This window comes from Canis lupus, chromosome 8, assembly GCF_003254725.2.
Source record: "Canis lupus dingo isolate Sandy chromosome 8, ASM325472v2, whole genome shotgun sequence".
NCBI classification, from domain to species: Eukaryota; Metazoa; Chordata; class Mammalia; order Carnivora; family Canidae; genus Canis; species Canis lupus.
This window is the reverse complement of record NC_064250.1, coordinates 27,013,893-27,037,713: the sequence shown is the minus strand read 5'-3', so window position 1 is coordinate 27,037,713 and position 23,821 is coordinate 27,013,893. Positions and strand designations below refer to the sequence as shown.

General features: G+C 39.1%; 2 protein-coding genes across 7 annotated transcripts in view; one reads left to right on the top strand and one right to left on the bottom strand.

The window, feature by feature from the left end:
• The window catches only part of ATL1 (atlastin GTPase 1), a 73,858-nt gene extending 65,171 nt beyond the window's left edge, over positions 1-8,687 (bottom strand). For 2 of the 4 annotated variants that reach the window (XM_035719932.2, XM_049113163.1), the window contains exon 1: positions 8,254-8,395. The gene's annotated coding sequence lies outside the window, so the exon portion shown is untranslated. Of the gene's footprint in view, positions 1-7,108; positions 7,220-8,253; positions 8,396-8,624 lie in introns of those variants that run through there. The other 2 variants (XM_025442771.3, XM_025442770.3) reach the window with 2 other exon arrangements.
• The window catches only part of MAP4K5 (mitogen-activated protein kinase kinase kinase kinase 5), a 109,055-nt gene continuing 93,550 nt past the window's right edge, over positions 8,317-23,821 (top strand). For 2 of the 3 annotated variants that reach the window (XM_049113161.1, XM_049113159.1), the window contains exons 1-2: positions 8,317-8,456; positions 9,437-9,653. In XM_049113161.1, the coding sequence (XP_048969118.1) occupies positions 9,546-9,653 (108 nt within the window). In that variant the 5' untranslated portion in view covers positions 8,317-8,456; positions 9,437-9,545. Of the gene's footprint in view, positions 8,457-9,079; positions 9,186-9,436; positions 9,654-23,821 lie in introns of those variants that run through there. The other variant, XM_049113160.1, reaches the window with a different exon arrangement.

The window sequence follows — 23,821 nt, the reverse complement described above, 5'->3', positions numbered from 1 at the left end:
TTCTCAGTAGTTGATGCTACAACTCATTCCTTCCCTGTATAACTAGCAAGCTTGGAAAAGTATATCAGTTAAAATGCTTTGGGCTGTAACTCAAAATAGCTTAATCCAAATGGACATTTACTGTCACATAATTTTTTTGAAGACAGGTTTGTTCTGTGGTGATTAATTCAGCAGCTTAACATCATTAACAATATTAGTTAGGACATGGATTTGGCTGCTGTAAAAAATTACAATGGCTTAAGACAGATATTCATTTCTCTCTCCTGATATAATCTGAACATAAACCCTCCAGGGCTAATATGGTAGCTTTGAAATATCAAAGAACCTAATATTGGACTTCCATTGTATAAGCCAAGATTGTTACTTGGGCATTTGCATCCTCATTCAGCCAAATAGAAAGAAAGGAAAGAAGGGCATATTTCCATTCTAAAAATATAACCCAAAAGCGGCACATATCATCTCTAGTCAAATACCATTGACAGTACATGTCTCACTTATTTGATAAATATATTATGTATATGTGTATCTAACTAAAATGTAAAAGACCTAATACTAAAGAAAGAAGGGAGGACATCTGGCTGGCTCAGTTGGAAGAATATGTGACTCTTGATCTCAGGGTCATTGAGCCCCATGATGGATGTAGAGATTACTGAAATAAATATTTTTTTTTAAATGAAGGGAAATGGATTTTGGAGAATAACAGCAGGCTTTGGCCACAAGGACCAAGTTTGCACTTCACTACCTTTAGCATGTGGACTTATTTTGTAATGTGGGCTCCTATCAGGGTTCCAAAATGGCATCTGCCATTCTAGTCATCAGCACAGTTAGCCATGCCTAGAAACAGAAAAAGGCATGTCTGTGCCTTATGTACCTTGATAAATACAAGGAAAACCCTCCAGAAGCACTCCCATAGACTTTACCTAGACTTTACCTGTTATTGTCTAGAATTGTCTATCATAAACCATCCTTGTAGTAAGAGAAATGAGGCTAGGCCAATTGAGATTTCTCCCCTAGCATTGGGGAGGGTCTCTGTCTCATCTGATAGACATAGCCACTCAAAAAAGGTCAATAAAACTGTGGTCCTGATAATAAGGAAACAGGGAGAGAAGATAGTTTTTGAGCACAAGGCCTAAGGTGATAATCACAGCTTTCCTTTTTTCCCCATCCTTCAGTGGTATCTCCTCTGATAGGATGACCCAAAACTTACTTCCATAGGTCCAAGTCCTTAGTGGCCTTATCTTTACTGGGTTGCTGCAGCTTCCCATCGTTCAGTAATATTAGACACGTGAATACCAAGAGGTATCTTAGTGCACATGTAGGGTCTCAGACATAGTCCTTCTTGTTTTCTTTGTAGAGCAACAACCAATTTCCCTTAATAGTGAGGACCAATCACTCCAATCGGTACAATGATCCCCTAACTGTTGCCTCAATGGCTAAAAGGCCTCTTATAGGTCAGCTGACAGTTTCAGTTTCCTATTTAATGAAATTGTGACTGTGTTACTGGGGAGTATCTGCCCCTTGGGCCTTAAGATCCACTAAGCCCAATGTTTTAAAAACAAAATTATAAAGTTGTAGAGACAAAAATTCTTCAGGTGAGTTGTTAGGAATAGTAGAAGAGCTACCACTCTATCCCTTGGTTCCTAAGCTCACACATTCTGAATGTAGGGTAGATGGCAACATACAATGGCTACAGAGTTAAGTCCTATCTCATATCCTCACTGGGTTATCTCCTTGCCAGCACCACAACTGATTCTTCAGCAAACCTTTCTTCCATTCCCTCAAACTAGCTTCTTCTAAGTGATGAATTTCATGTAAGATTAGTTAATTCCATGGTCATGATTTCATTGTTATATTTTCTTCAAAGTAAAAGGAGTTTCTCACTTAAACTTAATGTTATAATACATGATGAAATAAGGCATTCTGTAAACCCATGGATTGTGGTACTAGCAAAAAAAAAAAAAAAAAAAACACCCAAAAACAAAAAACAAAAAACAAAACAAAACTTTCCAGGCAGGGAAGGTAAACCTGTATCTGGAATCTGTATCTATTTCCATGAGAATGAATCCCTTTTCTTTGCATAATGGAAGGGATCTAGTATAATAAATTGCCACCAGGTGGTTGACTGGTCTGTCTAGGAAATACTACCATAATGGGGCCCCTGCAATGGCCTCTGCTATAAGCAAGTTAAACACTCCCTAGGGGTAGTAATATTATCCCTGGCAAATGGAAGTCCATGCTATTGAATCCACATTTGGACTTCATTCTTTTGTACATGGGCCCACTGAATTAGCACCAGAGTGATCAAGTAGAGGCTGACAACCATAGAATAGATCATCTTGTAAACCTAATTATTGGAATGAATGCCCTCTTGTGGGCAGTTATGTGGTTCACAGATATTTTCACATTCTGGGTCCATTTTGGGAATCCATCTGTATTATCTCTCCCATTATTTCCTTTTCTCAGATATTCTTCTTTCCAAGTTACTGGCCCACCTACTAGCCACTTTACATAAATATAGATCTAAACTTCAGGCCATGTATATAGATCTATACCTCCTTCCTAACAAAGAGGACAACCAGATGTTCTATTCAATATTATGCCCATGGGGAGAACTTCTCTTCAACCCTATTTTTCAAGGCCACCTCATTAAGGGTAGTGCCATAATTCAGAGGCTATATGCTTCCAGTTGGTGTTAGTATATCATGCAGACCATTAATAAACGAGGCCCAAGCTTTTCCTTCCTCTGCTATATGACCATGAGAAAAAGTTCAAAAAAGGGGGGGGGGTGGTGGCAAAGAAGTAGGGATGGGTACAAAGGAAGTCTGTCCATGCCTTCCATATCTGCTCAGGTCACCCCAGTATACACCTTTCCATTTGATAATGAAATTATGCTGCCCATGTTCAATTAATGATTCAGTAAATTAGATAACACCCAGTTCCTAAAGAGCAGTTCACAAAACATAGTCACTCAGTATCCCCCAGTCAGGTGTTTAGTTTTTGCCAAGGCCTGGTTACAAACCAAGAGTTACCTTTCAAATGGAGAATAGTTGTCAGGAGATGAGGGCACATTCTTGTACCAAAACCCTATCAGTGCAGCTTGTGCCAATAACCTGGACCATCTGTAGGACATTCTGTTTTTCCAAGTCTTATGAAAAACTGGCCACCATATGATTTACATGGTAAATGGGTCAGAGAGCAGCACGTGCAATATGGTGGCTCCAAAATCCAAACAGTCTAACCAAGCACTGTGTATTGTTCTTTGAGGTGGATGTAGAACACAGTAATTCCACTGATTTTTAGAAATTTCACTATTGCACAGGTCTCTGAACTAGGTTTATTTCTCATCCTCTGATAAAAGGGTCTTTTTAAGGTATCTTGGGCAGTTGCTATTTCCTGTTTACTTATCCAGTTTGCACTATGTCATCAAGGTAATAGACTAACAGGATGTTCTACTAGATATCAAGAAAACAAAGGTCCCTCTGGAATTACAGCATATTATAACTGAAGTGTTTACATGGGTCTGAGGTTAAGATAATGACAGTGCTATCCAAGTCATGTGAAGGCAAACTGCTTCTGATTATTTCTTTTAAAGGGAACTGAAATCTACATTCTAAGTGTCAATTCAATAGCTATATTCTAGGTGCCAAGGGCTGTGTTGATTTGCTCTAGTAAAGACTCCACATGTAGAAATACAACTGTGAGGCTTCTCCCTCAATTCAGGTACTCTAGACTTGTGAACTGGTTACAGTTTAAGAATTGGGTGATATGTATTGAATCACCATCACAGTGACCTGAGTTCAATTTCTCATCAGACCTGAAATTTTTCTGCTTACATATGTCAAGTAGCACTTAGGTAGACTATTGGTTTAATTAATTGACATTGATGATCATACACCATCGAAGATCCTTGCAAACACCCTTGATTATCACTTCCTCCTGAGGGTTATCATGGTAATTGCGCTGAACATGCCTTTGACAGTTAAGTCCCACCTGGACTCTACCAGGATCTCAAATATTCCCACTGAAATCATGGATCCTGATTTCGTTGTGGCATCTCCATTATCATTTCCAACCAATTAGGACAGCCACCAAATAATTTTTCAAGGACATCTGTAGCCCTTTATCTCAATGCTTTGATAAAGGCAGATATTATAGGCCCTTATAGGGATGGTATGGATAGAGCATTACTAAGCCAGATGCATATAAAAGGGCAAGTTCAACATTCCCATCTCCGTGAATCTTCAGATTCCTTCCTCTACAGTATGTCTTGGAAGTTCTTGCATCTCAGCATAGAGACTACCAACTTCAAATAGCCAATTCAGAAAGACTACCACTGCTCAAGTCAACCTGAATCACAGGTATTTGGCAAGACCCTGTAATTCCAGCAGTGCAAAAGTTTTCTTCTCCAAGAACAGGTCTTGTCCTTTTCCATCAGGGCTATGCTAAAATCTCTCTGCTTTTTAAAGTTTTTATTTAAATTCCAGTTAGTTAACATACAGTGTCATATTAGTTTCAGGTGTACAGTATAGTGATTCAACACTTCCATACATCACCTGGTGCTCATCACAAGTGCACTCCTTAATGTCTATCACTTATTTGAAACATTACTCTTGTTCAAAGTTCTCAGTGTCATTTATATCTACCCAAATGCCCCCATCCTTATTGCAGGATCCCAGTACTTCTATACCAGAGCTCTTACTTTGGCATAACAGATCTAGGTCTCACATTTAAATACTATTGCAACTCAAGAGCCTTTACTATTCAGCTATGGGCTTGATTCTCAGCCATTATTTCCCCTTCAGCTACATGAGAAATAGGTTTCTTTGAAGCTGTCAAAGAAGCTTTTGGATTTTCTACTCATGCCTTCAGTTTGGAACTCAGGCCATTTGTCTTTTTTTTTTTCCCCCAAGTATTCTCTCAGAGGCAATCAGAGCAAGTGACAGCATGATTTTAGTGATCATCACTACCAAAGCAGCTAAGTGCTAGATATTGGCCTTCCATTGCTGCGCCCTCCATCTCCTGTCACTATTGATGGTTATTTCAGTAATTGTGACACCCTTGTTTCATTTTCCATGGCAAGAAGTTTATATAGGTAATCACCAGATTATGTGAGTAATACCATCCCACAAAGCAAGGGTTTCTTTCCTGAGGTTTCTTCTAATACCTGTAACTATTAATCACGGTTCTGGCAAGAAAGATACAGCACAAAGAGAGAATCTAATGAAAGGACTATTTTTAAAAATGAGAACAGGGTTTAAGGAACTAATAAGGGATAGTGAAACACCCTGAGACTAGAAACAGTGGAATGCCGTTATTATACTCATCTTAAAGGGGCAAGGAAAAAAAGAGCTAGTTAGAACACTGTAAGAGTGGTAGAGGTATAGGATAGGGCCACAGTGAGGCATTGTGGTCTCTTCTGACCATTAGGGCTTCTTGAAACATTAGTTTATATGAGGTGTAAGCAAACTTTAAGCATCCCTTCTGAATGTTATACTTATTATACTGTGAGGAAATCAAGGAACAACGCAAGATTATTTATAACTTACATTTTTTCTTAGTTACTGAATTTGCAGACGGGATCAAGTTGTGAGCCAAATACAGGAACCCTGCTACCAATCCTGATAAAAACCTAAAATCCATCCTGGGAATCAAGGTTAATTTTAACATATCAGATGATCATTTCAAGCTGGATAAAAAAAGGAATATGCAACTGTTCTTTTTTTATTTTTTAAGTTTTTGTTTTTATAATTTAAAACGATTTTAAGTAATCTCTACACCCAATGTAGGCTCAAACCTACAACCCTGAGATCAAGAGTCACACGCTCCACTGATCTAGCCAACCAGGTACCCCCAACACTTCTTTTTTAAAACTCCCCTCATACTGACTTGATACTGATTCTGAATGAGATACATGGTCTACTGCTGTCCAGAACAAAATAGAGCTCTTCTATTCTTCAAAAACATGATTCTTCCCTCAATAGACGACTCTAATTAGTAACAGAAAGAATAGCTGAACTATTTGAAAATCTAAATCATAACTGTGGCAGAAGATGTCTTCCAAAATTTAATTATATCTAACAAATCCATGGAGCAATAAACTCAATCACACAGTGTTACATTTTGCAACTAGTTTATGCCAGAAGGTTCATCAGGAGATTATACAGGTTAAGCCTACATGTTCCATACACAAAACTTAATGTCCTCAGGCTCTGTTCTGTCACACTTGAGTTTTGATAAGGCTTTCTATCTTGGATAATTAGTTGCAAACCTTACCTAGGTAGAAGTTAAAAATTTTATGTTCCCAGTTTTTTTTTTTTTTTTATTCAGCCTTGGCTGAAGAAACCAGGAGCCACAGATTACAATTAGCATTTCACTAAAGAACTGTGACAGAATGGAAAAACACTACAAAACACAGAGCAAACCATTACAGGTTGTTATGTAGATGAGAGTAAAACCTGGAAGATATTTTACATGTCAGATATTATGAAGACACAAAGAATATATGATAATGAGGCAGAGATAAAGGGCTTATCAAGTTACACGTATTCTTATTCCATACTTTGTTATAACATTCAGCAGTTTGTAAGAAACTGCTAGCTACAATTTTAAAATTATTATTATTACATTATATTATTGAAAGCTCTGTGCTTAATTGTTTAGAATGTAAAATTAAATTTATGTGCCATATGTTTATTTTATGGATATTAAACTTGAATTTCTCTACCAACCATGTAATATTTAACTCACCAGCTATGATTTCACTGATCTTGTTTAAATGAACTCAACCAGTATTTTTAAAAAAGATTTTTAAATAAGATTCTTTTGGAGTTAGAATAAAACAAATGTTTTCCTCTTTGCATCAATGGCAGTACAAGTAATGATTATAGCAGACATATTTTTAAATCACCATGTAAAATTTCAACTTTTTCCATGCTATCCGCCTCTGAATTGATAGTCAAAGCATATGGATCTGCCATTGCTGGCAACATAAAAATATCTGCACTCCAGAGTCTTGTTGAAGCCTATGACCTCAAACTTTTTATTACTCAATTCGTATCAAACATTGTGCTTCAAGAATAACATGCTTGAAGGATTATCAGACACTTACCCTTGTTTCAAATTGGGAGTTCAGCGTTTCCACTTTATGAAGGCTCATGAGGTAAAATTCTCTAAAGTCTTCGTAGTAGGACAAGATGTGCCTCTCTTGATCAACTGCTTCACTGTGATCTCAAAAACACTATAAAACCCCGCTGCTTTGGCAAATTTGCTGCATTGCTCTAGTATCCTCTTTTCCCTCTCTTTAACATCATACCTATTTCTTCATTTACCTATTTTTATCTTGTGTAATAGTATGTATTTTCTGTATGCTGCCTCAAATTCTCTGGAATAATGCAAGTATAAATACGTAAGAATAAACTCCAGACTAGAAAAAGGATCAATGCTTATAGGGTCGAAGGAAGAAAAAAAAGAATTTATGACTGTAAACAAGTACTAGGATACCAATAGAACATTTGAAAAGATTTTGAGTCATTGAAGCCAAAAGTATGTGCCCACCAAAACAAGTGCCAAGAAGCTTTGAAAGAAGGAACTGTTCTTCAACAATTTTTTCAATGCAGCAAACACATAGGCTTTGTCCATAGAGCATGTAAGTCTGAGCTTACTTATGTTCGCTAAATAAGTGCCTTTTGTGCAGGGAGCACAAGAAAATGCATATATTCCTCGTCCTGTTAAGGTGTAAATTTAATTTCTACATTATACAATTAATTACAATGATCACCAACAAGGAGTATATCGCCCAAGAACGGAATTGAATTGGATGCTCAAACTCACAAGCCAACATCCGCAACTTGCTCTTTCCTGATTTTTCAGTTACTAAACGCATTGGCTGAGCATTATCTGGCTTTTCTGTTCGAAACCTCTACTGAAATATCTTTTATGTATTTCTACTGAAATACATAAATCTGGCAACTTTATTTCTACCTTCAGAACGAACAGGACTGGAACTGAAATTGCAAAACAGCTTGTGAAACATCAGCCCAATGACTTCCTCGAACTCCTGTTTCCATACTCTGTGCACTGTGAAGTAGTTTATGACCTCTTATATGGATTAACCCTCTCTATAATTCTGTAAGACGCCTTATAAACACTTTTTTTTGGGGGGGGGTGTGCCAGATACAAAACCTTAACCCCAAAAGCAGCAGATAACGACCCTGAGATATCGCCAAATATGATGTGCTGCCCCAGATCACCTACTGAGGAGGTGGTAGAGCCAGAAGCAGGTTGTGGTCTCTGCTTTTGTTTTTATCTTCTGCAGAACTCCGGATCCCATGCAAGGCGCAGTCCCGCCATGAGGCATAGCGTGTATCGCCAACAGGGATAAAGGCCACTGAGGCTTCCTGGGAATTCAGGCTTTCGGAAATGTCGTGGAAAAACTCAGGAGAAGACAGGTTGTGCAGGTAGGTGTGTAGTGCAGCCTCAAACTGGTACCACCGGGAATGATTTGCAAAACAGGAAGGTGCAGTGGTAGGGTGTGCCGCGGCGCGGCCAGGCCGGCACTCCCGCGACCTCCTTCCCCGGCCCCCGCGGCCAGGTGACTTCTGGCCCAGTGCCCTCAGCCTACCTACCTTTTCCGTGTTGGCCTGGAGAGGCTGCCCTCGCGCCCACCCTTCCCCCCTCTACCCGTCACCCTCCAAATTTACCTGGCGAATCTGGGGGGGCGGTTTAGCGGAGGCCGGTAGGCTCGCGAAGGCCCGCCCGGGGTGGGGGTGGGGGGCGTCCGTCACCTCAGCGGGGAGCGCAGCCTGGGCGGAGGAAGGACGCGCCCCGGCCGGGGGGGGGCGCGGTGGCCTGGCGGCCGGGAGGCTGTCGTGTCCCGACCAGGCCTCAGGGCGGCACTCTGGTCCCGCGGCCGGCGCGCTCGGGCGGGCCGCTGGGCGCCGACCCACGCTGGCCGGGAACGTTTCACCCGGTGACGCAGCCCCGGGTGGGGGACGTGGTGCGGCGGCGGCGGCGGCGGCGGCGGCGGCGGCGGCGGCGGCGGCGGCGGCGACGGCGGTACGCGCCTCCGCCGCCTGCGAGCGGACGTGCGGGGCGGCGGCGGCGGCGGCGCAGGGTCCGCAGCGGCAGCGGGCGCCGGGTCGCGGGTCGCGGGTCGCGGGACGCGGGACGCGGGCGCCGGCGTGGAAGTAGGTCCCTGGCTCCGCGCTCAACAAAGAGCGGGGCCGCCCCCCTCGGGTACCGAGCCGGCCCCAGGCCCCGGCGGGCGGGGAGGCCGGCGGGCTGTTCGCGGACGGCCGGGAGGGGGAAGGGCCGCGCCCGGGCGGGACTAGGGGGCGCCGGGGACCCTTCCAGGCCCGCTCGTCCGCGCTCCCCGGCGGGGCGGAAGGGAAGGGGCCGGGCCGCCCGGGGTTGCAGCCTCTGCTCGTCCCTCGTGCAGGCGGAGCTGCGGGCAGAGGCTCCATGTTGGGAAGCGGCGCCGCTCATCCTCGTTAGCGGGACTCGGGGCGCCGGGGGCAGAGCCGGCGGGGGCCGGGCCCTGAGCGAAGATGGAGGCCCCGCTGCGGCCTGCCGCGGACATCCTGAGGCGGAACCCGCAGCAGGACTACGAGCTCGTCCAGAGGGTCGGCAGTGGCACCTACGGGGACGTCTACAAGGTGAGTCGGGCCGGGCCGGGCCGGGCCGCGCCGCGCCGCTTTCCCGGCCGAGTGTGAGGCGTGGGGAGGATGCTTTTATTGTCGCATCGTGGGGATGAAGCGGCCAGGCTTCCTTTTTACTCCGCTCAGAGCACCTTATTTTCATTCCTTGCTCTGATCGCTGCCAACACGCAGAACTAACCAGACCTTTGCAAAACCACTGTTGTACTTCTGTGTGTGCTAGGAAGGCTTCTTACGTTTGTTTGTGGTATCGAGGGGGAGTTCGAGTCTGCTTCTAGAGTTGCACTTGAGGACGTGCCAGTCTCAGCAAGGAAAAATGCTGCATCAAAGACAGTAGGTGAGAAAGAATATTGACACGAGGCGTTTGCGTTTAAAGAAAAAAAAAAACTCTTACCTGGTTGAGCTTGAGTTTTAAAAGTCATAATGAAACCAGATCTGTCAGTTTTCACTGTAAACGGTCTAATACCAATCAAAATGATGTGTGCATAAACATTATCCTGTGTAGGATTCTGCTTTTCCTGGCAGATGTTTCATCATTTGTATTTGGTGGTTTGTTTGGGTTTTTTTTCCCCCTACTTTAGCAGTTCCTCTCTCAGGGATTTAGAACATTCCATGACCGGAGAGGGGATAAGAGCTGTTGTCTTTTTAATTGTGTTCCCTGGCATTATTTGCGACAAATGAGAGGGTGAGGTACTGTTAATTTAATATTAAAGAAAAATTATAGAGAAGCAAACAATTCCATAAATCCACTGGGTTCTTGAAGGATTAAAAGGAAAGAGATCGCTTCAGATTGGTTTATGCTTTTTGTTTTTTCTATTTCAAGAGAAGCATTAATGTAACTCATATGGATATATTAAGGGAAATTTCCTTTGATTTTTGCAACAGCTTTCCTCATTAGATTTAATATATATATCTCATTATTCCAAGCAACGCTCCTGCATGTATAGCTTAAATGGTCTTCTGTCATATGGGTAATTTACCGTAGACTCTTCTGGGGTATGTCATTTTATTGCACAGATGGTAGAATGTAAAGAAAACATTGCCTTTCAGCTCCTTTTCTGCTTTTATTGTTCTATTAGTAATAATGATTCGAAGTAGTACATGACAATTCTAGCACTGTGTCATTTTACTGAGATGGACTGTGATGGGTAGGCTTTTTATTCATTAAAAGGACATTTGAGTCTTCTATGCTAGGCACTGTTACAGGAATGGGGTTTTGAACTGTGAGGAAAGTCCCAATTCTTGCCCTGTTGTGAATACCTTTGAATTCAAAGTGGATAAAAATAACAGAATCCTCTTTATGTAGAATTAGAGGTAATTAACTCTGCATTGTTTAGCCATGGATTAGCCCTTTTGTGGAATGCTCTTTAAAAAATTGAAATTCTTATTTTGTCTTCTCATTCCTACTTTTTAGTCATTTTCATCTTATGAGTCACTATGTATTAGATCAGTGCAATTCAGTTCATGTTAATGAAATAGTCTAAATTCCAGTTCTTACATATTTTTTCTTCCTACTACAAGAAAATTTAACATGTTTTCTTCACAAAAATTTCAAGATCACCTTTATTATTATTATTATTATAAATATAATGACTACAGCAATTCTCTGTAACAGGATTTATTCTTGCCAGGAAAAGCAAAGGGGGTACCTCCCTGCCTCATCTCTCTTCCGCATCTCTTAAAGAGAGGATCAATGACTGAATATTTATCATACATCATCTTCACCGCCCCTCCCCCCCATCTCCTTACTCACCACATTCATGCTTCCTCGCACTTACATATGTATACTGATTCCACTCCTGGCTAGTCTCTGATTCCTAAACATCCTCAATATCCTGGTTCCTTATCTTTTGTTTTCCTTTGTTCTAATTACCTGGAATCACCTCCCACCCCCCTTTCAAATGTTACCTCTCTTACCTGTCCTTGAAAACCTTCCTCACAAGCTCCTCCAGGAAGCCCCAGCTGTTCCTCTTATCTCTCCCTCTTCATCTATTACTCTTTACCATCTTCATTCTGTTCTAGCCACACTGGTCTGTTTTCTCTTCCTTAAACATAAGAAGCATCTTCCTACCTTTGGGTCTTTGTTCTTGCATTTTCCTCTGCTCAGAATGTTTTTGCTCAGACAGCCATGACTTGCTCCCTTCCCTTCTTTCTTTTACACTACATCTTTTTTTACTAATGTATTTTTTCTTTGCACTTAATCACCACATAACATAATCTTTATTTTTTTCTTGTTTATTATCTGTTTCAATCCACTAACATACTCCATGAGGACAGGAGTTTTTATCTGTTTTCACTCCTCCCACAGTACCTGGAATTATACCTGCCACAGAGTAAGTGCTTCTAAAAATTCGATAAATGAACGAATGAATAACTCTCAGTAATTCTGTCACCTAGTTGTCTTTTGACGTCACAACACTCAGCACTTAAGACTCTGTGTCTGTCTATAAAGTCTATTAAGATATCCAGCTATATATTTTTAGTACAAATTTTAATTATTTGAGTTCTTTAGGAAAAATATTTCTGGAAAACTATTTCATAGCATATCCATTTGCAGCTCTCTAAACCTTACAGAATTGTGTCAGTTTGTATTTATTCCTTTTTATATACCTAAAAATATGTAACAATCAGAATGTAGTGCTGAAGTTTTGAAACTCAGAGCAGTTAGAGTAATTTTGCTATCACTGTGTTTCTGATGAGCTGAAAATCCTTGGAAGCTTTAGAAGTATTTTCAGTCAGTGATACAAACTAGTAAAATAATAATAGTGAAGAATAATGAAGGTAAATTAGTTACATTCTAGTCAGGTATTATCTACTTTTCTAAATAAATGTTACAACTACAGCAACTATCTGGAGCAGGATTTTATTCTTGCAAGGAAAAGCAAGTATCTTATGAAGCAGGAGCTTTAAAAAACCAGCTTTGAGACTCTTTGTAACTTTTATATATGCTCTTCAAAAACATAGATTCCCCTCTCAATCTCCTGTCTTCCCTGAGAATCTCCAGTGGGGGAGAGCTTAATTTTAAGCTGCATATTCCCTGGTTGAACGTGTAAGAATTCTTTTAGATATATAGAGCAGGAAATGGTAGAGGGGAAAGAAACACAAAAGAGAAAAGAAATGTGGAAGTTGGATGACGGATTAAATTTCAGCTGAGCAAATTTTATTTGTGTTAATGTTAATATTTAAATCTGCCAACCGAAGAAAAAGTCTAGAGATTGAGAGTTTTCACTACCTTTGGTCCACAGAAGAACTAGACATGTCAGGTAATCTAGACAGTTATTGTATACGATATAGTTCGTAATTGTCCCAAGTCATTGGGGTGGTCTTTATAAAAATATTTGTATCAAAATTGTCCCCAACCTCCATTCAAGAGAAGATCTAGGAATTATTTTTTTAAGATTTTATTTATTTATTCATGAGAGACAGAGAGAGGGGCAGAGACATAGGCAGAGGGAGAAGCAGGCTCCCTGCAAGGAGCCTGATGCAGGACTCAATCCCAGAACCCCAGGATCCTGGCCTTTGCCAAAGGCAGATGCTCAATCACTGAACCACCCAGGCATCCCTAGGAATTTTTTAAACCTTTTGTGGGATATAAATTCAGAGAGGGCAAACCCATGTATTTTTTTCTAACTTGCATGCTTTTTCTGATTGATTACGTAGTATGACATGTTTAACTACAAGAAAGAAGGACTAGATGGCTCTTGTTCATCATTGTATGATAGCAGACAGATGCTCAAAAAGTATTTGTCAAATGATAATAGTTATAGAAAATTACCCAGACATAACACTGTTAATAATTCAGTATAGTTTATTTCAGATTTTTTTCCTAATGTTTTTAAACTGATACATTTCTAAGGATCACAATGTAGATCTTTTTTCTACTCAATTGGAACAGTTAGCATTTTTCTCTGGTCATTAAATATTCTTTGAAAATACCATTTTTAAAGGATCTGTTGAACAAACACTCATTTAATGAATGATTCTATTCATATTTGTTGTTTTCAATGAGAAAACTTTTTTGTGATCATAAATAATGTATACTTTGCAATGGAATATTACTCAGCCATTAGAAATGACAAATACCCACCATTTGCTTCAACGTGGATGGAACTGGATGGTATTATGCTGAGTGAAATAAGTCAATCAGAGAAGGACAAACATTATATGTTCTCATTCACTTGGGGAATATAAATAATAGTGAAAGATAATAGAAGGGAAGGGAGAAGAAATGGGTAGGAAATATCAGAAAGGGAGACAGAACATAAAGACTCCTAACTCTGGGAAACGAACTAGGGGTGGTGGAAGGGGAGGAGGGTGAGGGGTGGGGGTGAATGGGTGATGGGCACTGAGGTGGGCACTTGATGGGATGAGCACTGGGTGTTATTCTGTATGTTGGCAAATTGAACAGCAATAAAAAATAAATTTATTATTAAAAAATAATAAATAAAAATAAATAAATAAATAATGTATACTTTGTATAGAAATCTTTGTTATGTATTATGTAGTTTATCACTTCCATAGGTTCTTCTGGGTGGTGGGTGAACTGGGGTGAATCCCCCTTTTTTTTTTTTTTTTTAAGATTTTATTTATTTATTCATGATAGTCACACAGAGAGAGAGGCAGAGACATAGGCAGAGGGAGAAGCAGGCTCCATGCAGGGAGCCCGATGTGGGATTCGATCCCGGGTCTCCAGGATTGCGCCCTGGGCCAAAGGCAGGCGCCAAACCGCTGCGCCACCCAGGGATCCTGTGAATCCCTTTTTTATATACACCCTCCTTATCTCTCCCTTAAGCCAGAAGTCACAATTCTAAAATAACTTAAGGCATTTTGAAGCATATCCTAGGATCCCATCGTATAGATTCATTTATTCTGGATATACTTATTCAGTGCCAAGTGGATGTTAGGGGATGTGGATGGAGACACAAGAAAGTATACTATCAACAGAGGACATATAATTTAGTCAGGAAAACAGACATGTAAACAGTTATAATATTGAAAGTGCTGTTGTAGAAGTGAAGTCAAAGAAATACATAATTCTGTCTTTACTGGGAATAGGGGAAGGGAAGAGAAGAGAAAGAATTATAATGTGAACCAGGGAGGATTAATAGAGGAGGAGGCATTGACTGGATTGTAAAATAATATGGGGTAATTTTCAGGTGAACAAGATGGGAAAAATATTTCAGGCTATGGGAATAGTGGGTGCAAACACCTGACATCTTGAGAAACTATGATGAATTTTGAGGGATCTGCATTTGTAGATTTGGTGTGACCAAATATGGCAGAGATGTCATAGATGGAGAATACAGGCAATTTTCTGGCAGAAAAGGATAAGATAATGGATCTATATATCATGTCAAAGAATTTGGACTTCTATAAACTGAAGAAACACTGAAGAAGGGAATCTCTCATGGTGTAGAGGCTGGATTAGGTAAAGTTGCTAGAAGTGTAAAGACAAGTGATTGAATAATCCAAATGAGAGTTTGTGCAAGCCTAAATTTAGGCACTGGAACTGGAGATAAAAGGAAGAGATGGATTTGAATCCTATTTAGAAGATGATAAAAATGGGGTGCTTGGGTGACTCACTCAGTTAAGCATCTGGCTTCAGCTCAGGTCATGATCCCAGGACCCTGGGATTGAGCCTGACGTCCTGCTGTTTCTCTCAAATAAATAATAAAATGATAAAAAAAAAAAGATGGTCAAAATTACCTGGTGATTAATGTGGGGAAACAAGTAATCAATAGCACTTAAAATTCTGACTTGGGTGGTGATACCGCTGCTATCAACAAAACTAGGAAATACTAAATATGTGGGTCTGGATCTTGTGTCTGGTTTTTAACATATGGCATTACATTGGTGGGTGTATCTAATAGGTGGTAGGAAATGTAGCTCTAGGCTTGAGAGATGAACTGGGGATAAAGATTTTAAGAGGTTATTTTTATCATCTCCTGCATCCATTCTTGCTCCCTTCTGCTCTGACTACAATTAGGAAAATATATTGATCTTCAAAAATTATAAATCTGAAGTTTTGTGTCATTCCTCTTTTATTCTCCATGTCCAAGGAATAAAGCCTTAGAATAATACACATTTTAAGGCCTTGCCTATCTTGACATTCTAACCATACTGAACTTTATTTAGTTCCTTATATGTACTCTACTCTCTGTCCTTCAGGTTTTTGTAGGTACTATTTCCTTTTCTTAGAATTCTCTTCCTCTTCTTTCTCAACTGTCTATCTTCTACTCTTTGGTTTTGGTGTTTGTTTTTTTAAGATCTGTTTATTTGAGAGAGAGAGCATACAAGCAGGGGAGGGGCAAAGAGGGAGGGAGAGAGAGAATCTTAAGCAGAATCCCCACTGAGTGCAGAGCCTGAAGAGGGGCTCAATCTCACCACCCTGAGATCATGACCTGAGCCGAAATCAAGTTGGCTCCTTAATTCAGCCACGCACACACCTGTGGGTTTGGTTTTAAACATTGCATTTTCAAGGAGGGCTTTTCTGTCCCTTAAATAAGGTCATATCTTTGTGCTGTATGATTTCTTACCCTAATACTCCTCATTTTCATAGATCATTGTTGCTGTCAGTCGTCATGCTGTATTCAAACTGCATGAGAACAGGGACCTTGTGTTTACCATTCAATTGGCTAGCCTAGCATAGTGCCTACCAGATAGTATGTGCTCAGTGAATATGTTTTGAAGGAGTGAGCAACATGACAGTCATACAAATAAGGAATCAAAAGGGTTCATTAGGAGCAAAAGATTCAACATCAGTAACCTCAGGGAAATGCAAATCAAAACCGAATAAAGTTTTACCTTACACACCGGTCAGAATGGCTGGTATCAAAAAGACCAAAAATACCAAGCATTGGCAAGGATGTAGAAAAAAAAGGAATCTTCTCACACTGTTGGTGAGAATGTAAATTGATTCAGCCACTGTATAAAAGAGTATGGAGGTTGCTCAAAAAATTAAAAATAGAAATGCCATATAATCGAGTAATTCCACTACTGGGTATTTACCCAAAGAAAACAAAAACACTAATTCAAAAAAATTATATGCATCCCTCTGTTTATTGCAGCATATACAGTAACCAGGATATGGAAGTATCCCAAGGGTCCATCAGTAGATGGATGGATAAAGAAGATGTGGTATAGATTTACACAATGGAATATTATGCAGCCATAAAAAGAATGAAATCTTGCCATTTGCAATGACATGGATGGACCTAGAGGGTATTATGCTAAGTGAAATAAATCAGAGAAAGACAAATACCATATGACCTCACTTATATGTGGAATCTGAAAAACAAAACAAATGAACGAACAAACAAAAAAAGCAGAAACAGAGCCACAAATCCCCAGAACAACTGGTGGTTGACAGCAGGGAGGGGTTAGGGGTAGGGGGTTGGGCAAAATGAATAAAGGGAAGTGGAAGGTACAGGCTTCTAGTTATGGAATGAATAAGTCGTAGTTATGAAAGGTAGAGCATGGGGAATATAGTCAGTGGTATTGTAATAGTGTTGCATGGTGACAGATAGTAGCTATACTTGTGAGCATGGCATAAAGTATGGAGTTGTTGTTCAGGTTGTATACCTGAAACTGATGTAACACTGTATAGCAGCTATACTTGAATTAAAAATAAAATGAATTTTTTAAAAGCAAAATTATTGAGGTGTAAATATAAATGGTAAGTAAAGAAGTAGAGGGAATGTAGACTCCTCCTTGAAGAATGTAGCTATGAAAGGAAAAAGAAATGAGACAGACATTTCTTCTACTGTTTCTTTTTCCCCATTGAGACTGATCACAGTTTTTCAGTTATTATTCTTCAGGATTGTTTTATCACCCAAGTGACCAAGAGTGTTGCTGAATTTTGAGAAGGAATTCAACAGGGAATGAAAACAAGACAAAGGATTTGAGAGGAATTGAAAATTTAGAAAGATAAAAGGCAAAAACTTAGGATGAGATTGTTAGGAATGTCGGGAATACTTTTAAAGCTTCCTTCCCTCCCTTTCTTCTACCCTCCCTCCTTTTTTCTCTCCCTCTTCCTTTCTAAAGTAGAGCCTCTATTGATTTCCAGCCCCAGTTGGTTCCCTACAAGTATGGTTATGATGAGGCACATTGATAAATGGGGAGCTGGGGTGGGGGACCAAGTGATGACAGGTTTGAAAGGGGTATTTAACATTCAACCAATATTTAGAGAGGACCTCTTCTGTGCCAGACACTATACTGGGGCCTTGGGATACATAGGTGAACAAAGTAGACAAAAATTCTTGCTCTCATGGAACTTATATTCTAGTAGGGGAAGAGGGACAATAGACATAGTAAGTTGTGTATGTATGTGTTAGAAGGTGATTGAAGATATGGAAAGAAGGAAACGTTGAACAGGTTAAGGGGGATCAGGATTGCCAGGATGGGAGGGGGAGCAGGTTGGGGAATTATATGAGGATCATCAGGGTACGTCTCATTGAGAAGGTTAGATTTGAGCCGATATTTGAAGCAAATGAAGGACTTAGCTATGTGGCTGTCTCTGTAATCAGAAGTCTTAAATATCTCTTGATCTTACTGAATCACCTGACCCTATTACTACAGCTAAATTGTAAACTTTAAGGTCTGGAATTAGAACTCAGACATAGTCATTGCCATTGCCATCATCCCATCTTATTGGCTGGTACAAGAGTACATACAGATCATTGTGATTTTAATTAAATTAAGTTCAGCTGTTGAATGTGTTGCCCATTCCAATACCATTTTTTTAAGCATAATTTTGTAAATAAATATGTAGCTGCCTCTACTATGTGTCTCTCTACCAACATTCTCTAATATTTAAATACTAATAAATAGGCGTGCCAATGACCCCAAATATGAAGGTGATAGAAAATGGATGTATATGCTGTTTATTATTTCTCTGACATTTGATATCAAAGCATCACCTACTTTCTTTCTCTCTTTTTTGATAGTAATACCATTTATCTGAATATACTGTCCTTCCTGTGCCCTGGTAGGCTGGCATAAAAGATTATTGGGTTTTCATGTTAGGGTGAGGGAGAGTGAATAACTTGCAAAAATAAATTAACAGCAAAAAATAAGGACCGTGTTTCAAAAATCTTAGTTAAATTACATGTTTTATTAAGCTAGTGGGTATCTTATTAAAAGTTATTTATTAGATGTTATGTTAAGCATTATGTAAGGTTACTATGAAAATAAAGTGTGCTATTACAATGATGTAACAATGATACTGTTACAGATGTTTACTATTTTATAAATCATCTGGTTAAATCTTATTTAGTGTTTGTTTTTCTTACTGTGCAGAAGTTGCCTGTTTTATGACTGCCTAAAAAAAGAACATGATTCTGATGTTAGATATGAAGCTCTGGACCATGTCTGAAGACAAATTATTTAAAAACTCTTTTTCTATCTTCATAGAAATGTTGTGAAAACTATAAAAGAAGTCCTTAAAATACTTTCATCTTGGTGAAGATAGACATAAAACAGTGCCATCACTGGTGCAGTTGTATAAATCCTAGTTCCAGAATTGACTTGTGGATATAGCCTTCAGTTTAGGTTTATAATACATTTAAGTGTTTTTGTTAGTTTGTATTACATTTATCATTTTAACTATAACCATCATTTCCAGTGTTTCTGATAAAAACAAATGGGTTAGATTGTGAATTGACTTAGATTTCTTATTCTGCTTTTGCTTTCAAAATTTGTTTCACTTCTTAACTTTAAATTGTGGTTTCAGACCAAATATACAGGAAGAGAAATATGAAGTTTATTAACAAGTGATAAGTTGCATTTTCAGAGCTTTGTTGAGAACTAGTCCAAGTTCTATTAATTGGAGCAGGCACTTCCACTTGGCCGTACTGGACTGTTTGTACGTTTGAGTGTTATTAGAAGGCTGTTTCTCTTCAGTTATGTGAAGTACTATTTAAAAATGTTACTGTGAGGGGCAAGATGAAATTAGGTCGAATGTATCTCTATTTCTGTTAAATGTCATCTCCCACTGAGATTTTGAGAAGATGAATTGGGAAGCCAGGCAGATAGCCTGACCTATCCTTGGAGGGGTTTGAGCTCATGAATCATACTGGCCTCCACCTTCCAACATTTTTACGAAAATAAAGTCCGATTAAAATGACTAAAAGTGACTAATGTTTGTTTAGCTCTTTCATAACCGGTATGTTATTTGTTTCTTACAATAATCCTATAAAGTAGCGACAGGTATATTATCATCTCTGGTTTACCCAAGAAAAAACTTTGTTTTTCCTGGATCTTACTGTGAGTACATGGTACTATGGGGATTTGGATCCAGATTTTCTGATCCTATAGTTTCTGTTCTTTCCACTATACTCAGCTGCCTGGGGGATATAGCTTTAAAATCATTGGGACACAGCCCTTAACACATTGCTTATTACATAATAAACTTTATACAAATTATGGTCAGGTGAAACTTGGTGTCCTCACGCCTCTGCTGAGAGATGAAGGATTTTTTGGATGGATTGGAACACGCATATATGCTTCAGTTCTCGGCACCAATTTTAAGAGGCTCTTTTTTCTGGTTACCCCTTCTGGTCATTATTCTTACCCTCATATTTTCCTAATCGGAACCCAGGGTTGATTTGCCGTTACTGTGGGGATGACTCAGCTCATGTCACACTACGAGGTAAATAGCTAAAAAGATAATCTATCCTTTATCTTGATTGTTGGGACACTTCTATTGTGCTCTCTCCTGCCCTCGTTTTGTCTGAACTTTAGATGTATGCTTATTGTTACCCAGATTAACTGAGTCCCATAGACTGTATTGTGTAATGCTATTATAAATTAAAATAAAATACTAATTATTTCAGGCAGATATCATTAACTAGTTACTTCTCTGTGCTTCTATTTAAGGTAAATAGGACTGTCTGAGAAGGATGTGACTTTTAGCATTGTCTTGTGAACCAGTGTATTACTTCACACATGCACCTCCTTTTTAAGGGGCACTGTGCCTTCTTTCCCTCTTCTTCTCTTTTTTCCCTCTTCTTTTTTTAAAGATTTATTTATTTATTTTTAAAGATTTTATTTATTTATTCATGAGAAACAGAGAAAGAGAGAGGCAGAGACATAGGCAGAGGGAGAAGCAGGCTCCATGCAAGGAGCCCGATGCGGGACTCGATCCTGGAACTCCCGGATCATGCCCTGAGCAAAAGGCAGACACTCAACCACTAGAGCCACCCAGACGTCCCTGTTTATGTTTTTATTAAAGAGCATGCATATGTGTACGTGCAGTGGGACAGGGGCAGAGGGAGAGAGAGAATCTCAAGCAGAGTTCCTGCTAAGGGTGGAGCTTGTCATGGGGCTTGATCCCAGGACACTAAGATCATGACCTAAGTTGAAATCAAGACTCAGCCGCTCAACCAACTGAGCCACTTGGGCACCCTACACTTTTACATTTTAAGCTTTTCAGTTACTAATTGTATCAGATGATGGAGATACTTGGGTCTCTTACCAGTTTTTTCCAGAAGTAATTTCCTATTATTTCTGCAGTAGCATAGATCCATGAGTAGGACTTGTCTTCCTGTTTTGCCTTTCTCTTCCTGGCCTAGGCATAAATAGCCTTCTTTCTTACCTTTTATTTTTAAAATACATTTTATGTAATAATGTGTTCATTTTAGGAAACTATGATATAGGAACAAATGAAAAATTACCAGTATCTTCTTTGCTAAAAGATAAACATTGCTATTTATATCTTTGTAGACTTTTAAAAGATAATATTAAGGGCAGTCCTGGTGGCTCAGTGGTTTAGTGCTGCCTTTGGCCCAGCACGTGATCCTGGAGACCCGGGATTGAGTCCCATATTGGGCTCCCTGCATGGATCCTGCTTCTCCCTCTGCTGTGTTTCTGCCTCTCTCTCTCTCTGTCTCTTGAATAAATAAATAAAATATTTAAAAAGTAAAGAAATAAAAGATTATATTAAGGGTTTGTACATAAGTTATATGTATAAGCACATATGTAGTATACAATATATAATATATAGTATATATTTGAATGCAGTATATATATATAAATGAATTTAACAGTGTATCACAACTTTTTATGTTAGTAAATATACACATTTTATATTTGTGTATTATTTCCTTGTATAATTGTACAATTTAAAAAATGTTTTTCTTATATATGTTTCACTTAGAAACTTCATTGTACAATTTTTAATCCATTATTGTTGAACAAGTAGATTGACTCCAGGATTTCCTTATTATAAGCAGTGCTGTGATCAGCATCCTTGAACAAATCCTTAACACAAAAACAAATAAAACTGTTTCTTTTCTTTTTTTTTAAATTTTTAAAAATTATTTATTTATTCATGAGAGACACAGAGAGAGAGAGGCAGAGACACAGGCAGAGGGAGAAGCAGGCCCCATACAGGGAGCCCGACGTGGGACTCGATCCTGGGACTACAGGATTACCCCTGGGCTGAAGGCAGACGCTCAACCGCTAGGCCAACCAGGCATCTCAAGAAAACTGTTTCTTAAGTAAATTTCTAGAATTAAATTTTCTAAGCTTTTTGAAGTTTTAGTAAATTTTAACCAGTTATTCCTCAAAAATGTTGCACCCAACCACAATGATTCCCTCTTTTAATCTTAAATCCTTTCTTCCTTTTTCTTTGCCATTAGGACATCCAGATAACTAATTCAATTTAAGTAATCTTCTGGATGGAACCCTCCTTTTAATAAAATCAATCTGTTCTAAGAAAAGGTTAGGAAAATGTTTTTCACAGACAAGTAAGTGTCCTAACAGGCTGAAGTTTTAGTGTGTCTTGAGATGTAAGTCATGTGGACAGATTTAGAGTAACCCTAACAGGAAGGCCTCAGGCTCTGAATATGTCTGCCTGGGAATATGTCTTCAGGGAAATGCTGCCATGCCGTCTCTTTCTATAATAGCAAGATCCCTCGTCTAGACCTGTATAACTGTGTGGAAGGCAGCTTGGAAATACTCCACAAAAATTAAGGAATTTGTGAGTTGGCAGGTACCTCTCATACAGTGCAAAAATCCCAAGCCCTATCCTTGACAAATGGTCATTTAACTTATTTAAACAGTAAGGACATACTATGTTTAGAAGCAGTCAGTTCCTTTTTAGGTACTGTCTATAATCTGTCCCATTGAAACTCAAACAGGGCAGATACATCTTTGTAATTCTTTGCTCTCACTTCAGCAATATTACCCTGATATCTAAAGTATCTGATGTATAAGAGGTGCTCAATGAAAAAAAAAAAAGTTAAAGTAATGAGTGACTAATCTTTATTTTAAATTTTCATATGGAGGTTATACTATAATGACTCCACCCTTATTATATTTTGTTCCCATAAATTTGATAGTTTTATTGGAAATAATTTCCTTGAAATTCATATAATAATTTATGTAGTATATAATATGTCTAGTGTTTATAACCTCCCTTTTTCCTAAAAGAATTTATAGAGAAATAAGATAAAGTGCTTTACTTTGCTCTTGTTGGAGGGTAAAGTATTCCATTCTGTTTCAAATATAACACCTTCAACATTTATTTTTAAATTTTAAAATTATCATAACTTTATAAAAATTCAAAAGAATCTCCTTTAATGCCATGAATCTAATGTTATAACTGCTGTCATTTTTGTTGGACATCAGACTTTGAGCACTTAAAGTACATAGTAACCAAAATGGTGAGAAGAGTCTGGAAACTATGTGGCATTTTATTTTATTTTTTTCATTTTTAAAAATTTATTTATTCATTCATGAAAGACAGAGAGAGAGAGAGGCAAAGAGAGAGAGAGAGGCAGAGATACAGGCATAGGGAGAAGCAGGCTCCATGCCAGGAGCCTGATGTGGGACTCAGTCTTTGGTCTCCAGGTTCATACCCTGGGCCAAAGGCAGGTGCTAAACCCCTGAGCCACCCTGGGATCCCCTCTATGTGGCATTTTAAAGGGATTCGGTGTTTGTAGTTAGAAGGGAGCTTTTATACATATATTTATTTTAAAGATTTTATTTATTTATTTATTTATTTATTTATTTATTTATTTGAGAGAGAGAGCTTGCAAGTGGGGGCGGGGAATAGAGTAGGAGGGAGAGGGACAAGTAGACTCACCCAGCATAGAGCCTGATGCAGAGCTTGATCCCAGGACCCTGAAATCATGACCTGAGCCAAAACCAATAGTCTGATGCTTAAC